At 36.4% G+C, this 15,498-nt stretch overlaps 1 protein-coding gene across 1 annotated transcript; it reads right to left on the reverse strand.

Annotated features, from left to right (window-relative positions):
• Positions 1-1,022: 1,022 nt before the first annotated feature.
• LOC125287699 lies at positions 1,023-8,353 on the reverse strand. The gene is made up of 7 exons (XM_048233669.1): positions 8,006-8,353; positions 6,734-6,858; positions 5,971-6,102; positions 5,477-5,591; positions 4,075-4,193; positions 3,206-3,407; positions 1,023-1,512 (listed from the first exon to the last, which is right to left on the reverse strand). The coding sequence occupies exons 1-7, from the start codon at positions 8,205-8,207 to the stop codon at positions 1,397-1,399; spliced, it is 1,011 nt and encodes a 336-aa protein (XP_048089626.1). The 5' UTR covers positions 8,208-8,353; the 3' UTR covers positions 1,023-1,396.
• Between the last annotated feature and the right edge of the window lie 7,145 nt (positions 8,354-15,498).

The following is a 15,498-nucleotide window of genomic DNA, read 5'->3' on the forward strand; positions in this document are numbered from 1 at the left end:
ATGTTACGTAGGTCTTACTTAGGACATGGGTGCTATGTATTTTTCAGCTTTGTAACTTTTATACTTTTTAAACTATTAATTAAAAACTAATCAAAATTTCCCCATTGACTTAACATTATGATTATTACATCACAATACAACTAGAAAAGCATTTCCTGAAGGAAATACAGTGCATGAAAATGCAAAAAATATGATGTCAAATATCATACAGAGTAAAAACAAACTATATTGGTTGCTAGGTAGATGAGGTTTAATATAGTTGGCATGACTGAACAGTTAAATAGGTGGATAGTTTACCCAGGTAAAAAAAAAAACTATTAAAAATATACTTTTTGAAAGTGTACTAAGTGCAGTTTGTACTTTTTTCGTAAAATCCAAGTGTAGTTAAGTGTATTGAATTATGTATTAAATTCAACTTAATACCAACTTTACTACACTTTCAGTGTAATAAGTGTGCTAAAATGGAACAACTTTTCTCACACTTCAAGGGCACTAAAGTACACTAATGAAAATCCAGATGCATGAGCAATTAAGCACACTTACAGTACAATGACATTGTATTACCATTCTAATAGAAATACACTTTTAAGGGCATTGTGGCTCAACTTACAGTTGAGTTTAAGTGAACTTTGCACATACTGTTATTATACTTTTAATGACTATAAACTATTTAACTTTAGTATGCTTCTTTTACATTTCAGGTAATCTAAAAATGCACTTCCTTACTGTATTTAGTGCTTTTAAAGTGTCACACTATGGCAATGATAATGCAATTAAAGTGAAGTTCAATTACAAGCTAAACATCATAGACACATACTTTTAGTGCACTGTTAGTATGTTATTCTCTATAAAATAAATGTGTTTGAAGTACATTTCATCTGTACTTTTATTCTCATTTTGTTCTACTTAGGCATACATGTTGCTATTATATTTGAAGTGTATTATATTACAATTAATTTCACGTGTATTACATCAACACATTACAAATTTCATTTCAGAAAGGGAACTTTATTACACAAACATGACAAAGATACATAATTCAAACAAAGGACGATGATAATCATGATCTCATGAATGATAATACAATACACAACAATAACAGACACATAATTACACACCACTCTGTGCTATAGATCACAAAATTGACAACTCACAAGAAAAATGAAGCCTGGCATTCAAATCATAAACCATCCTCTAAAGTGAAAGACAGATCGAGAGAGAAAGAAACAGAGAAAGAGAGAGAAAGACAGAAATAAAGAAAGACAGAGAGAGAGAGGATTTGCATGTGTCTAAACCATAGGCAATGTGAACCGAGTTTGTGGGAAGTGAAAGCAATTACTCCAGAGCTCGGGTTTCTGCTTCCACCTATACAAAAGCACCTCTAACTAAACAACATCTAACTCTGATTATTACAGGTGGATATGGCCTTGGAGCTTTCATTGTTACACTTCCTCCGTAGAAGGGCACGAATTTCAGGCACCTCTGTGTTGGGGAATCGCTCCCTCACTGCATCTGTGAAAACAGTAAAGAGACATGGGCATGAATTAATGAAATAATATGTAAATGCAATCCTTGATAATAATGGAGTTGTCAATTAGTCATGACCAGTGTTAGGAGTAACGGCTTTTAAGTGTAACAGCGTTACTTTTTTGTATATACAGTATGTGCAAGTTGGCAAGATTTGTTTCATCATATACCTGAAACAGACACTATACTCTGACAGAACATAAAACAGCCGGTTTAAAAAAAAAAAAATATTCTACCTCCACCTAGATATTTGTTATTTGTTTTGCAAAAATCCACAGCTCCCGGTTCTTCTGGTCCAATCAGAGCAGGGCTGTGTGAGATCTGACTGTCAATCACAGTCTGGTGCGCACTGACGAGCACAAACTTGATGAGAGGGTGCTCGTGGTAGTGGGGGAGGGGCATGAGAGTTGTAAACATTCAACATTTTGGCTAAGTCCCCTCAATCTGTCAGACTTGCCAACTGCAGCTTTAACTGTTCTTCCTTGGTTCGTGGGCAGTAGTGTCTATGAGTGCACGAGACAAGTATATAAATGCTGACAATTGGCTGAGGTTGAGTAAAATGTCATGGTAAGCCAATCAGTGGTAGAGTTGGGCGGTGTTCGAAAGCACGATATTTGGACACACACAACGAAAGCAACAGAAGCACGCCTAAGCAGTCAACGACAGACAGGTAGGCTAGGCTATGGCGAAGCTCAAATAATCCAAAAGTAGACTTCTCTAAATTAAAGTCTAGCCATCAGCCTACTTTCCTCTCCAAGAAATGAAAGGAACAAATGTAATCGTGAAACGCACATTATGCCCTAGGCAAAAGTACCTATCCATGTCGGTGTAAAGTAGCATAATTCAAACATACTCAAAAATCTTTCTACGTTGCATGAATCCACAAAATTAGTGGCCAAGACCACCGATGGAGGAGACAGTGCCACAAAACCTAAGCATCTGAAGCTTGATTTTAAGGCCCCACCACCCGTTTTGTCTCAGACCGAACTGAACAAACTAGTAGCCAGGTAGGCTATGTAGTGGAGGATATGCCATTAGGCTATCTGGTTGCGTCGGACTCAGGGCACTATTGCCAAAATACTGGCCAGAGGGAGAGAAGGTCAGAGGACAGAGGAAGGGTAGCCCTACCGTGTAGAAAGACGTTTTCGAACTGGACGCCCAATATACTTGAGGGGCAATAAATATTAAAAGTTCCAAAAAATGTATTGTGTTATAGTATCGATACACTATAAACATAATATCTACATACATGGAATTTGATTGAAGGCTATTTGTCCCACATTAACAGTTTTGTGTACATTGTTTCTGTCAATAATATATTGTATTAAGTGTCTTTTTCATTATAATATTCAGATTTATCATAAATACTTCAACATGCACAATGCACATGTATTTTAAGTTCCGTTAAAGAGGGGTGGAGGTGGGGTCACATTTGAGCATGTAAAAATTTACTTGAAAGTAACGCAAATGTTACTTTCGGAAGTAACTAGTTACTTTTCTAATTTGTAACTGAGTATCTAATTTTGTTACTTTTTGGAAGAAGAAGTAGTAGTAGTAGTAGTAGTAACTGTAGTAGTAGTAGTAGTAGAAGTAGTAACTGTAACTACCTTTTTAAAGTAACTTGCCCAACACTAATCATGACTATGGATTTGCATTCATAATTATGACATTACTGTACCTATAATTGCGTTGGTTTTTTCTGGGTCAAGCTGCTCCTTCAGCTCGCCCTTTTTCCCTTTGCCTGTGAGGGTTGCCTTAGCCAAAGTTTCCCTCCCAAACACCAATGTGGCCAGTTCCTGTGTGAAGAGGGACATCCTCCTCCCACTCAGCCTCTGATACAGACGTTTTGCCACTTGCACTGACGAGGTGCCCAATGATATCTGTGAAAACCCACAAGCAGATTAAGAAAAAAGGTACATTACAAACACTTATCTATAGGGCAAGTTGGCACCTGTCTTGGCTTCAAGTGTTTTAACACAATCAGTAATACCAGCATCTTGTATGATTTGTAGGTCATTGAACCCAATCATAAGAAAGAATTGGCAAATAAGTCAGAAATTCACTATAAACACACTTACGTCGTCCTTTTTCGTAATATCATTTTGACTTTTAAGAATTGTACTTATTTCTGCCAGCCAAATTTGCTTAGCACACTGGTAGGCAAATTTGCTTTTTTGCATAACGATAATCAAACTCCTATTGAAATAAGTCAAATGATTTTACAATAAAGCCCTCGGTTAGTCTTTTATACTGAAAACAATACCTAACTACATACATACATATTCAAGATACATAACTACATTGTTTTTACTTTTGAAAATGAATAACACTTGGTTAGATAAGCCGTTTCTGCAGTGTAAGATTTCACATTTATTTAATATTACAACCCTCAAATAATAGCTGCCAGGAGGCATAAAGGGCAGTAAGTAAGTAACAACCCGCAAATGCAGCAAAATCCCTGAATTTGCATGAATTGGTGAACATACAAGATCACCAAATCCTGGAGGGCCTGCACAATGCTGATGAGGGATCGGTTTAAGGACATACCATGTCTTCACTGCCAGTGTCACTGCTAGTGCGTGGTGAGTCACTTTGGCTGGAGGAAATAGATGAATCTGCCATTTTGTTTATGACTGCTTTCAGTGATGACACCAGTTCTGGCAGCTCTAAAACAAGGATGCAGTATAAAAAGGGTCAGTATCACATTATGACACAAAGAATAAGTATCACATTGTGTCGGAAAATAGCACATATATGAACGTCATTTCACAACAGCTAGATCTGATTTGACTTAATTTCTTTTCTGATTGGATGAGGACCATTACTCATCCTTTCCACCGCTAGCATGCATGTCTGACTTCAATGTTCCTCCAGGGTTCCCACTATAAGTCAAATGTGAAATTCCATTACTTTTCCATGACTTTACCTGACAGTAAAAAATAATAATTCCATGATGTACAATATCATGAATGAAATGGTACAATATACTACCCTGGAAATCCACAGTTCACGCGAGAGCACAATGGAATTGTCTCTGCGAGACACTCTGACAATGAGCAATGATGCACGTTACTTTTACCCCAACATTCCGGGGTCATAGTGTTATCCGATTGTCCGAAATCATTCAGAGTAAACATGTTCTAGTGTTATCCAATTGCGTGCAGTGAGATTTTTGAATGCATGCTTGTTGCCGCCCCTCGAGTTGGGCCTTTACATTGCTCTTGCCCAGACCCTTAATCTTTCTAGATTACCAGGGTCTGGATTTTCCAGGCTAACAATATACTGATTTCAGTATAGAAAGATCTTAGAGCAGCCGCCTAGAGTTCAAGAATATTTTACTTTTGGACGCGGGAGATGAATGGCCATTGAATAAACAATGTTGGGCTAACCACAACTACTAAAGCAAGCAGTTAAGCTAATGATCAGATATAACCAATCTTGCATGGAAATATATTTGTATTAATGTATTTTGGCAAGTACATTTACAGCAGATCTACATAAATTATTGAAAACACAATTTGATATCTTAAACGTGATGTAAGTGGAACTGATGTATAAAAGCAATATGGCACTTGCGGTCATGGTGTTGGTACAGATACCCACGGCTGTGGTTACCTGCGGCAGTCTGCCAGAGGCCTTGTGGTTATATCCCTACCAACCCCACTATCAGTTGTGCCATATTGCTCAATCAGTAAATTCAAACAAGAAGTATTAACAGTAGACAATGACGGCAAAAAAGGCCGTGGATTAATTTCCAATTTGTGGGAAGTCGGGTCTGTATACTAAGACATAACGCGTGACATGCATGTGAAATCAAATTAACAGTGGGATGCATGTCTTGAATTCATTTCATGACCTCATTCACTATGGCTACAGGTGTACAGGAGGGTCCAGGTGGTGGCAGAGATGATGCTGGCATCATTAGCATACATATTATGCACCCACCCACCTTTCAGAGCCTGTGCAGTTTCCTCGTCCATCTCGACAAAAACGGCAGGCACTGCCCCTGGCCGCTGAGACTCCTGAGGGATGCCGTCCTCCTCATCATCACTGTTCACAACCACCTATGCAGAAAACATCAACTAAATTACCTTAAACAAAAAGGACAGCTATACACTCCTAATCATTCACATGCCAAAGCACAATTGTCATGGTGTGAGTGTATGTGTATAAATCAACATTCATGCAGTGTTGAATAGTAACTCATTTGCACAAAAATGCAGTTTTGCTATATCACATAGAGCTTTACCCTGAGCACCAAGGGCATAGGTTTGTAGATTGTGTTTTGACTTTGATATTGGGACATAACTCAATGCAAGCGCAAAGTGTGTTATTGCATGCATGTCAGCACCAATAGGCTATAATCCACCACTGTAAACTCTGATAATTCTCTGGGGAACACTGCTCATTATTTGATGTAGCCGGTTACATTTTTAAACATACCGATTTACGTTTTTTAGGAGGATCAAATAGGTCGCAACAGGTCTCATCAGAATCAGACTCCAGTAATGTTGTACGTTGCCGCTTTAGGTCCCTCTTCAGCTCCTCGCCCATTTTGGCCATCTGTGAACCAGACTGACAACGTACATTGTGTTTAAGAGAATGATTTTGAAAATTTCCACACAAACCACCAGGCTTTGAAGGGGAAATCTGGCGAGATTTCAGAAAGATCTCCGTTTCTCGAAGTCACCAAGTACTGTTAGTTCGAAACACAACGAAAACAACTGTTTGTAAGCTGCTGGTTGTAATAACTTGAGCTAGGCAAAACAGGTTGTTTTCATTTTGTTTTGTACCAACAGTACTGGGTGACCTCGATAAACAGAGATCAGAAAACTCAGGGAATTTTTAAAGAGCTTTAATAGTGCAGTTCTTTATATAGCGTCTACACCACACTTTCCAAGAATCCACCTCCATCCATCCATCCATCACTCTGATAGTATTTGTAACAGGAGACTGAATCTTGACTTAACATGCCTGGAATTACAAAAAAGCTAACTTGACTTGTTTCACTGTCTTCTAAGTAATATTTAGAATTTTACATTTATATTTGCTGGCTTAACCTGCTAAACATTTGTGCACCCAGCTTGGAAAATCTGTAAAAATTCACAATGTAACTCTCATTGGCAAACACATTATATGATGCCACAGCATTATTATCTGTGAACTAGATTCCCAATGCTCCATTACTGTTATAAATCAAGCTTACGGTCATTCCTTGCTTCATCACCCTCTTCTCCTGGCAAATCGTTTTGCTGGACTCACCAAAGGAAGACCATAAATCCTCTCCCTGGAGGAAAGCAATACGCTTCTCGACTAAGTCGTTGTAGTTTCCTGTGAAGACCAATTATTTACTTTTAATTACTTCATACACAGAGTTCATTGTAAATGCAAGAACATTCAATTACATTCAGAATTACAAACATTACGGTTCACAATTAACCTAACAGGAAACAAATAACATATAAATTCAGTGTGACCTTTTATTAATTTCAAGATAGGAATGTCACTGTTATTTACTTCATTTGTATTTTATTAATTTTATCAGTATTGGCCATTTAATGTCCACATTTCAGTCATTTCTAAATAACACATTATGGCCTTAGGTATGAGCTACACCAGGCGCGTAACTGAAGCGTTCCGTTTCCAACGCGTAAAATCCATTTTAAAGACCGGTCTATTCATGGGTTCAGGTCCCTTTCCACAGGTTTATTAATGAAGCACCATGCAGTCTGCATTGATAATTAAGGTGCTTGATTCTATACATCTGTGGAAAGGGACCTGAAGAAACCCATGACTTTTTTTCCAACGTATGCGCCACTATCACGTCTGGTGTAGCTACTTACATTGATTAAAGTGGCAGCTAATTGTTGCAGCAGACGCTACGCGAACGGAACGCTTCAGTTACGACGTACCATATGGCAGGAGTCAATCCCTCTCTACATTGCACATTTCTCCTTTGACTTAACCAATTATCCGAATTTTCAATAAACGGACATGCTCCACAGCGAGGACAAATTCCACAATACCACTAAACTTTCACTAGAACTGATAGGCAAGGAGATAAGCCATCTCTAACAGTATGGGTCTGTAAAAGCTGATGTTGGAGCATTCTCTACTGGAGGACTTGTTAATAATCACACTAAAGTACTTGAAGCCCAGCTTATCCTAATGTAACTGCCTCATATATCCTATCAATGCGTCAGATATCAGAACTGTATTTGAAGAGATCATTTTGCATCATGACAAGCCTAATGTTACATCAACTTCCACTATTTTCATAGTTAGCAATCTGGCATTAGCTAACGTTAACATTGCCGGCTAGCAACTTTCAACCCATACACTGAATGAACTTTATATACTGTCTATGTTTCAACCAGTTCATTATCAGTTACGTTAATTTACATGACAGTAGCCGGTAAATTACTGTTACAACGACTGTTTCAGAATATTTCCAGAATATTTGTGTTTTAGAACTTACCTGACAAGAAGAGCAGTTTGGCTGCAACCGGCTTTGGATCTTGCCTGCGTCTAGCAGGCAAAATCACCTCTATCCAGCCATGCTTGGACTGGAGGTCCTCCTTGCGTTTGACTGTAATGTCTACATTTCTATATGCATCCTGAATAATAGATGTATTATCTACAATAACGGACCCGTCTACGAAATAAAACAACCCATACATTGTGCTAACTGAAGTTAACCTTACTCTGTTCCCGTCTGACTGATGAATTTCAAATATTAATCGTCAATGTATTTAGCTACATGGTGTGGCCGCCCAAACTTCTACAAACTGGTTGGATGCAGCTGCGCACACTGATTGGTTTTGGGTCCGTGGGTCCATTCATATTAGTCTTGATCCTTCAATCTTGATCTGTGCACTGGTCAACAATATTTGCTCAAATATGCCACCTTTACGATCAAAGTCCTACTTATTGAATAAGGAGAAGAAAATACCAAGGACAACAGCATACAGACACAAGAAGGTAAGCGGTATCATTTGTTTAAATTATTGATGTTTTTGTTAGCTTATTATTATTAATATTGATATTATTATTATTATTAGTAGTAGTAGTAGTAGTATTACAGTGCATGCAAATGCACTGCATTGTTATTCCATTGGCTTCTTCCGACTTATCATTATATTTTGTTATTATTCTTCCAGGCCCTAATTTGGCTTGAACCGCTTAGTGTAGAAACTTGGTTCAAACTGTGACATGTTGCTCTTGAACAAAATGTTCATATGTCTACAACTTTTACTTTTTGAGATATTGAATAAAAACCAAAGATTCTAGAACAGAGCCCGCTCAAGAATCTTTGATAAAAACTAAACTTAAAAATCTCCATAGACTTAACATTGGCCTTATTACATCATAATAGCCTATTAAGGAATTAGAATGTAATCGACTGCACCTGTGCTCTCTCACTGACTGCCTGCAGAAACTTCAATGGAACCTCTTTTCTGTGTCTCTCTCCATTCAACTGGATAGCTCACTTCTCATCCCAACTTTCTTTCCCTTCTTTTTCTTCACTTTCTCTCTCTCTCTCTATTTCTCCCAATGTCAATAACGTTCAGCTACTTTCCCTATTTACACTTTTTATAGCATAGCAACCACTTTCATTACCCTAGGAACAGCCTAGCAACCATCTTAAGTACCATAGCAACAACCTAGCAACCACCTGAAGTACCCTAGCAACATTCTAGCAATCACTTTCTATAGCATAATAACAACTATAATTACCCTAGCAACACCATAGCAACCACTGTTATAGCATAGTAATCACTCTAGTTTCCCTAGCAACACCTTAGCAACCACCTCAACTGCCCTAGCTACAACCTAGCTACAGCTTCCAAAATGTGAACTTACCAACCAACTTAGCAACCAGCATGATTACCCTAGCAACCAACCTAGCGACAACTTTGCATGCACTGTATTTCCTTCAGGGAAAGCTTTTCTAGTTATTATTATTATTACTATTATTATATAATCGATAACAATAACATGCCTATTATTATTATTATTAGTAGTAGTAGTAGTAGTACTAGTAGTAGTAGTATTATGGTAGCCTAGTAGTTGTCCTACTACTTCTACCATAATAATAATAATAATAATAATAATAAGAAGAAGAAAAAAAAGAAAAAAAAAAAAAAAAGAACAGTAGTAGTAGTAGTAGTAGTAATGATATTAATACAAAATAGTAGGCATGATATATAGGATAATAGCAGTAATAAGTACCAGGCCAAGCAATGGAGAAAGCTACCAGAAATGCTTGATAACTAGTAGGCAAGTTAAGTGTGGGCTATCTGCGCCATCTTATAAGCTCTATCTATACTGAAATTGTCTTTTGTTTCAGGGAAAAGGCAGAAGAGGATACAAGCACTACCTTTACAGCACTGGTGTTGAAGTCCCTGACAGAAATTTAGAACATCATGACAGAGAAGTAAGCTAGCCTTTATGATGATAAGTATTTCTTTTTGTGCTTATGACATTGTTTATTGCATGGATCACAAGGTGGTCATGGTCATGGTGATGGTGGTGATGGACATTTCAGCCAAATTGATTTGACACACTACTTATCGAATAATAAAACTTACAAAGCTGAAAAATACATAGCACCCATGTCCCAAGTAAGACCTACATAACATAGTTTGAATGAAGTTTCTACGTTAAACGGTTGAAGCTGCATTAAATGCGTTAGCGGAAGAATAAGAATAAGAATAAGAAGCCTAGGAAGAACAGTACAGTGCATTTTCATGCACTGTAACTAGAAAAGCATTTCCTGAAGGAAATACAGTGCATGAAAATGCAAAAATATGATGTAAAATATCATACAGAGTAAAAACAAACTATATTGGTTGCTAAGTAGATGAGGTTTAATATAGTTGGAATGACTGAACAGTTAAATAGGTGGATAATTTAAATGGTTAAATTATTTAGGTAGATAATTGACGATAACTGACAGTTGGAATGGCTCTAATGTTTGCTAGCAGTTATGTTTGCTAGCAGTTATGCTAACTACGTTATCAAAGATAATAATGTTAACCAAGTTACTTAACTTAGTTAACTTAGCTAATGTTTTCATTTTTAGTAGTTATGCTAACTAGCACTATGTTAACCATGTGACTTAGCTAACCTAGCTAATCATTTTTAGTAGGTATGCTAACTATGCTAATTAGCATGTTAACGTGTTAGGTATGGTTACCATGTGACTTAGCTAACTTAGCTAATCATTTTTAGTAGGTATGCTAACTATTCTAACTAGCATGCTAACATGCTAACTATGTTAACCATGTTACTTAGCTAACTTAGCTAATCATTTTAAGCAGTTTTGCTAAAAATGCTAACTAGCATGCTAACATGTTAGCATGCTAACTATGCTAACCATGTTACTTAGCTAATCATTTTTAGCAGTTATGCTAACTATGCTAACTAAAATGTTAACATGCTAACTATGCTAACCATGTTACTTAGCTAACTTAGCTAATCATTTTAAGCAGTTTTGCTAAAAATGCTAACTAGCATGCTAACATGCTAACTATGCTAACCATGTGACTTAGCTAACTTAGCTAATCATTTTTAGCAGTTTTGCTAAAAATGCTAACTAACATGCTAACATGCTAGCATGTTAACTATGCTAACCATGTTACTTAGCTAACATGCTAACTAGCTACAGTGGGTAGGAGTCATAGTTGATGACAAGTAACAGTTACAATGGCTGAACAGTTAAACAGTTCAGTAGTTTAAAGGGTTAAATTGTTTAACAGTGAAATATTGTAGTGAGGACTTTTATTTTGAAACAGTTTTTGGCAGAGGAAGCAGTTGAACAGGATGTGTAGTCTTAATAGGGCCAGTTTGTATGCTTAAAGCCTGAGACTGCAGGTGGCCTGAACACCTGCCATAGGATTCTAATTGCTTAACGGCCGTATTGTGATGTCATAATCATAATGTTAAGTCAATGGGAAAATTTTGATTAGTTTTTAATTAACCCTCTATACCCCAGTGGAATTCTACAACAATGCTTCAGATTCCTGGGAATTCTAAGAGAAAAGGGCAATTTGAGAAACATTTTAAATAACCAAGAATAACTAAAAATCTAATGAAAAGTGTCAATTGTAAGTTTCTTTCAGTTTAAAGATTAGAAATTGCTCTTTCAAATGATATATGATCCATTAAAAATTATATATTCATGTTTCCCATAGACAGCCATAGGCCTACTCACTTACAGTCTCAAAGTTTTTCACTAACAAAAAGTTATAAATATGGTTCACATATTTCTGTATTAGAAGCTGGGAAACACGATACTATATGAGTACTGATTTCATTGAAATAGACTGGCATATCTTGCACTTATTTGGGATTTAGCTGGACAGTGAGCCTTACAGCTAAAAAATGATGAGGATATGAACTAACGAGGGCCATGAAGCATAGCGTATGAAATCGTGACTCATTTGATAAGCATGTCACCAACAACAGGGACTGTTAATCCTGACATGGATTTACGCTTTTGTTTTATATGCACATCATGTTATATAATTTATCTAAACTTGATCAGTTGATGATAATGAACCTGTTGCACTCGCTCACTAACCTTCAACCTATCCTGTGCTAACATTACGAAGTCTCAGACTAACGCTAACGTTACATCAGTGAAGGTAGCAAATTAGCAGGCTTTTTTGTAATCACGAAGATGACGAGACATTGGCCTACTTGTATACAAATACATTTTTTTCCTGACATCCATAAGCAGAAAACACAACGGTGGTTCCCGCTTTGGTTATTAGTCAACAAAACTCATTTAGAGAGACATACATAAGTAGTAGTTTGCAATAACTATCTGTAAGTGGGATAACGATAATGTTAGCTTTACTGTACATGCCAGGTAATGTTAATGTTATGTGTTAAGATATAACTGCAAATAAACCTGGCATGGGTTTATCATAAACTTTATTGTTAATTAGGCCATGACCCATCATTGAATTATGCCTATATTTTGCTGGTGCTAGCTAAACTCAAACTGACTTTCACAGTGACAGCCATACAATTTTTTTTTATTCCAGAGAGGCAGCTAAGTCAGTCATGACAAACGGGAGGATGCTAACGTTAAATTTATTACACTTTCATGTTTTTATTTTGTCATTTTCTTACATCAATATGATCGTCACTTACATCAAAACATGGTGGATGCACATCAATACCATCTCATCTAATGAGAAAAGACGCGAACGCTTGTTAGAAGCCATAACTCCAGAGGCACCGTAAGTCCTCAGCCGGTCAGTCAACAGGCTAAACTCAAAAATACCGGAGAAATGTCAATAGCGACCTAGCCATTTAAGTGTGTCAAAATAAAAGTCTGGTGTTTATTTATCCACTAACGCTGTATTATTTCATGTATGAAGGTTATACTGTAGCAGATGTCTCTTTAAGAATTGCGGCCGGCCGCGGCCGTTACAGGAGAATACAGAACGGCCGTCGACGGCCGCTACGGGGTATAGAGGGTTAATAGTTTAAAAAGTATAAAAGTTACAAAGCTGAAAAATACATAGCACCCATGTCCTAAGTAAGACCTACGTAACATAGTTTGAATGAAGTTTCTACGTTAAACGGTTGAAGCTGCATTAAGTGCGTTAGAAGAAGAAGAAGAATAAGAACTAGAAAAGCATTTCCTGAAGGAAATACAGTGCATGAAAATGCAAAAATATGATGTAAAATATCATACAGAGTAAAAACAAACTATATTGGTTGCTAAGTAGATGAGGTTTAATATAGTTGGAATGACTGAACAGTTAAATAAGTGGATAGTTTATATAGGTAAATTATTTGCTTGGTAGATAAGGTTTAATATAGTTGGAATGATTGAACGGTTAAATAAGTGGATAGTTTAAATGGTTAAATTATTTAGGTAGATAGTTGACGATAACTGACACTTGGAATGGCTCTAATGTTTGCTAGCAGTTATGCTAACTATGTTAACAAAGATAATAATGTTAACCAAGTAACTATGCTAACTAGCATGCTAACAATGTTAAAATGCTAACTATGCTAACCATGTGACTTAGCTAACTTAGCTAATTATTTTAGCAGTTATGCTAAAAATGCTAACTAACATGCTAACAATGTTAAAATGCTAACTATGCTAACCATGCTACTTAGCTAACTTAGCTAACTAGCTACAGTGGGTAGGAGTCATAGTTGATGACAAGTAACAGTTACAATGGCTGAACAGTTAAAAAGTTCAGTAGTTTAAAGGGTTAAATTGTTTAACAGTAAAATATTATAGTGAGGACTTTTATTTTGAAACAGTTTTTGGCAGAGGAAGCAGTTGAACAGGATGTGTAGTCTTAATAGGGCCAGTTTGTATGCTTAAAGCCTGAGACTGGCAGTTGGTCCAGGTGGCCTGAACACCTACCATAGGATTCTAATTGCTGTGATGTCATAAAGGGCAATGTTAAGTCTATGGGGAAATTTTGATAGTTTTTAATTAATAGTTTAAAAAGTATAAAAGTTACAAAGATGAAAAATACAAAGCCCACATGTCCTAATTAAGACCTACGGCGTCAATGTTTGAATGAAGTTTCTAATGCTAAACGGTTGAAGCTGCATTAGCTGCGTTAGAAGAATAATAATAATAACTAGAAAAGCATTTCCTGAAGGAAATACAGTGCATGAAAATGTAAAAAATATGATGTAAAATATCATACAGAGTAAAAACAAACTATATTGGTTGTTAGGTAGACGAGGTTTAATATAGTTGGAATGACTGAACAGTTAAATAGGTGGATAGTTTATGTAGTTAAATGATCTGCTTGGTAGATAAGGTTTAATATAGTTGGAATGATTGAACGGTTAAATAGGTGGATAATTTAAATGGTTAAATTATTTAGGTAGATAATTGACGATAACTGACAGTTGGAACGGCTCTAATGTTTGCTAGCAGTTATGCTAACTATGTTATCAAAGATTATAATGTTAACCAAGTTACTTAAGCTAATGTTTTCATTTTTAGTAGTTATGCTAACTAGCACTATGTTAACCATGTGACTTAGCTAACCTAGCTAATCATTTTTAGTAGGTATGCTAACTAGCACGCTAACATGTTAAGTATGCTTACCACGTGACTTAGCTAACTTAGCTAATCATTTTTAGTAGGTATGCTAACTATTCTAACTAGCATGTTAACATGCTAACTATGTTAACCATGTTACTTAGCTAACCTAGCTAATCATTTTTAAAAGTTATGCTAACTAACACGCTAACTATGTTAACCATGTTACTTAGCTAATCATTTTTAGCAGTTTTGCTAACTATGCTAACTAGCATGCTAGCATGCTAACTATGCTAACCATGTTACTTAGCTAACTTAGCTAATCATTTTTAGCAGTTTTACTAAAAATGCTAACTAGCATGTTAACATGTTAGCATGCTAACTATGCTAGCATGCCAACCATGTTACTTAGCTAACCTAGCTAATCATTTTTAAAAGTTATGCTAACTAACACGCTAACTATGTTAACCATGTTACTTAGCTAATCATTTTTAGCAGTTTTGTTAAAAATTTCAACTATGCTAACATGCTAACCATGCTAACTAGCTACAGTGGGTAGGAGTCATAGTTGATGACAAGTAACAGTTACAATGGCTGAACGGTTAAAAAGTTCAGTAGTTTAAAGGGTTAAATTGTTTAACAGTAAAGTATTATAGTGAGGACTTTTATTTTGAAACAGTTTTTGGCAGAGGAAGCAGTTGAACAGGATGTGTAGTCTTAATAGGGCCAGTTTGTATGCTTAAAGCCTGAGAGTGGCAGTTGGTCCAGGTGGCCTGAACACCTGCCATAGGATTCTAATTGCTGTGATGTCATAAAGGGCAATGTTAAGTCAATGGGGAAATTTTTTGATCGCTTTTAATTAATAGTTTAAAAGTATAAAAAAAGTTACAAAGATGAAAAATACAAAGCCCACATGTCCTAATTAAGACCTA

The sequence above is a fragment of the Alosa alosa genome, chromosome 22 (assembly GCF_017589495.1).
Source record: "Alosa alosa isolate M-15738 ecotype Scorff River chromosome 22, AALO_Geno_1.1, whole genome shotgun sequence".
Lineage (NCBI taxonomy): Eukaryota > Metazoa > Chordata > Actinopteri > Clupeiformes > Clupeidae > Alosa > Alosa alosa.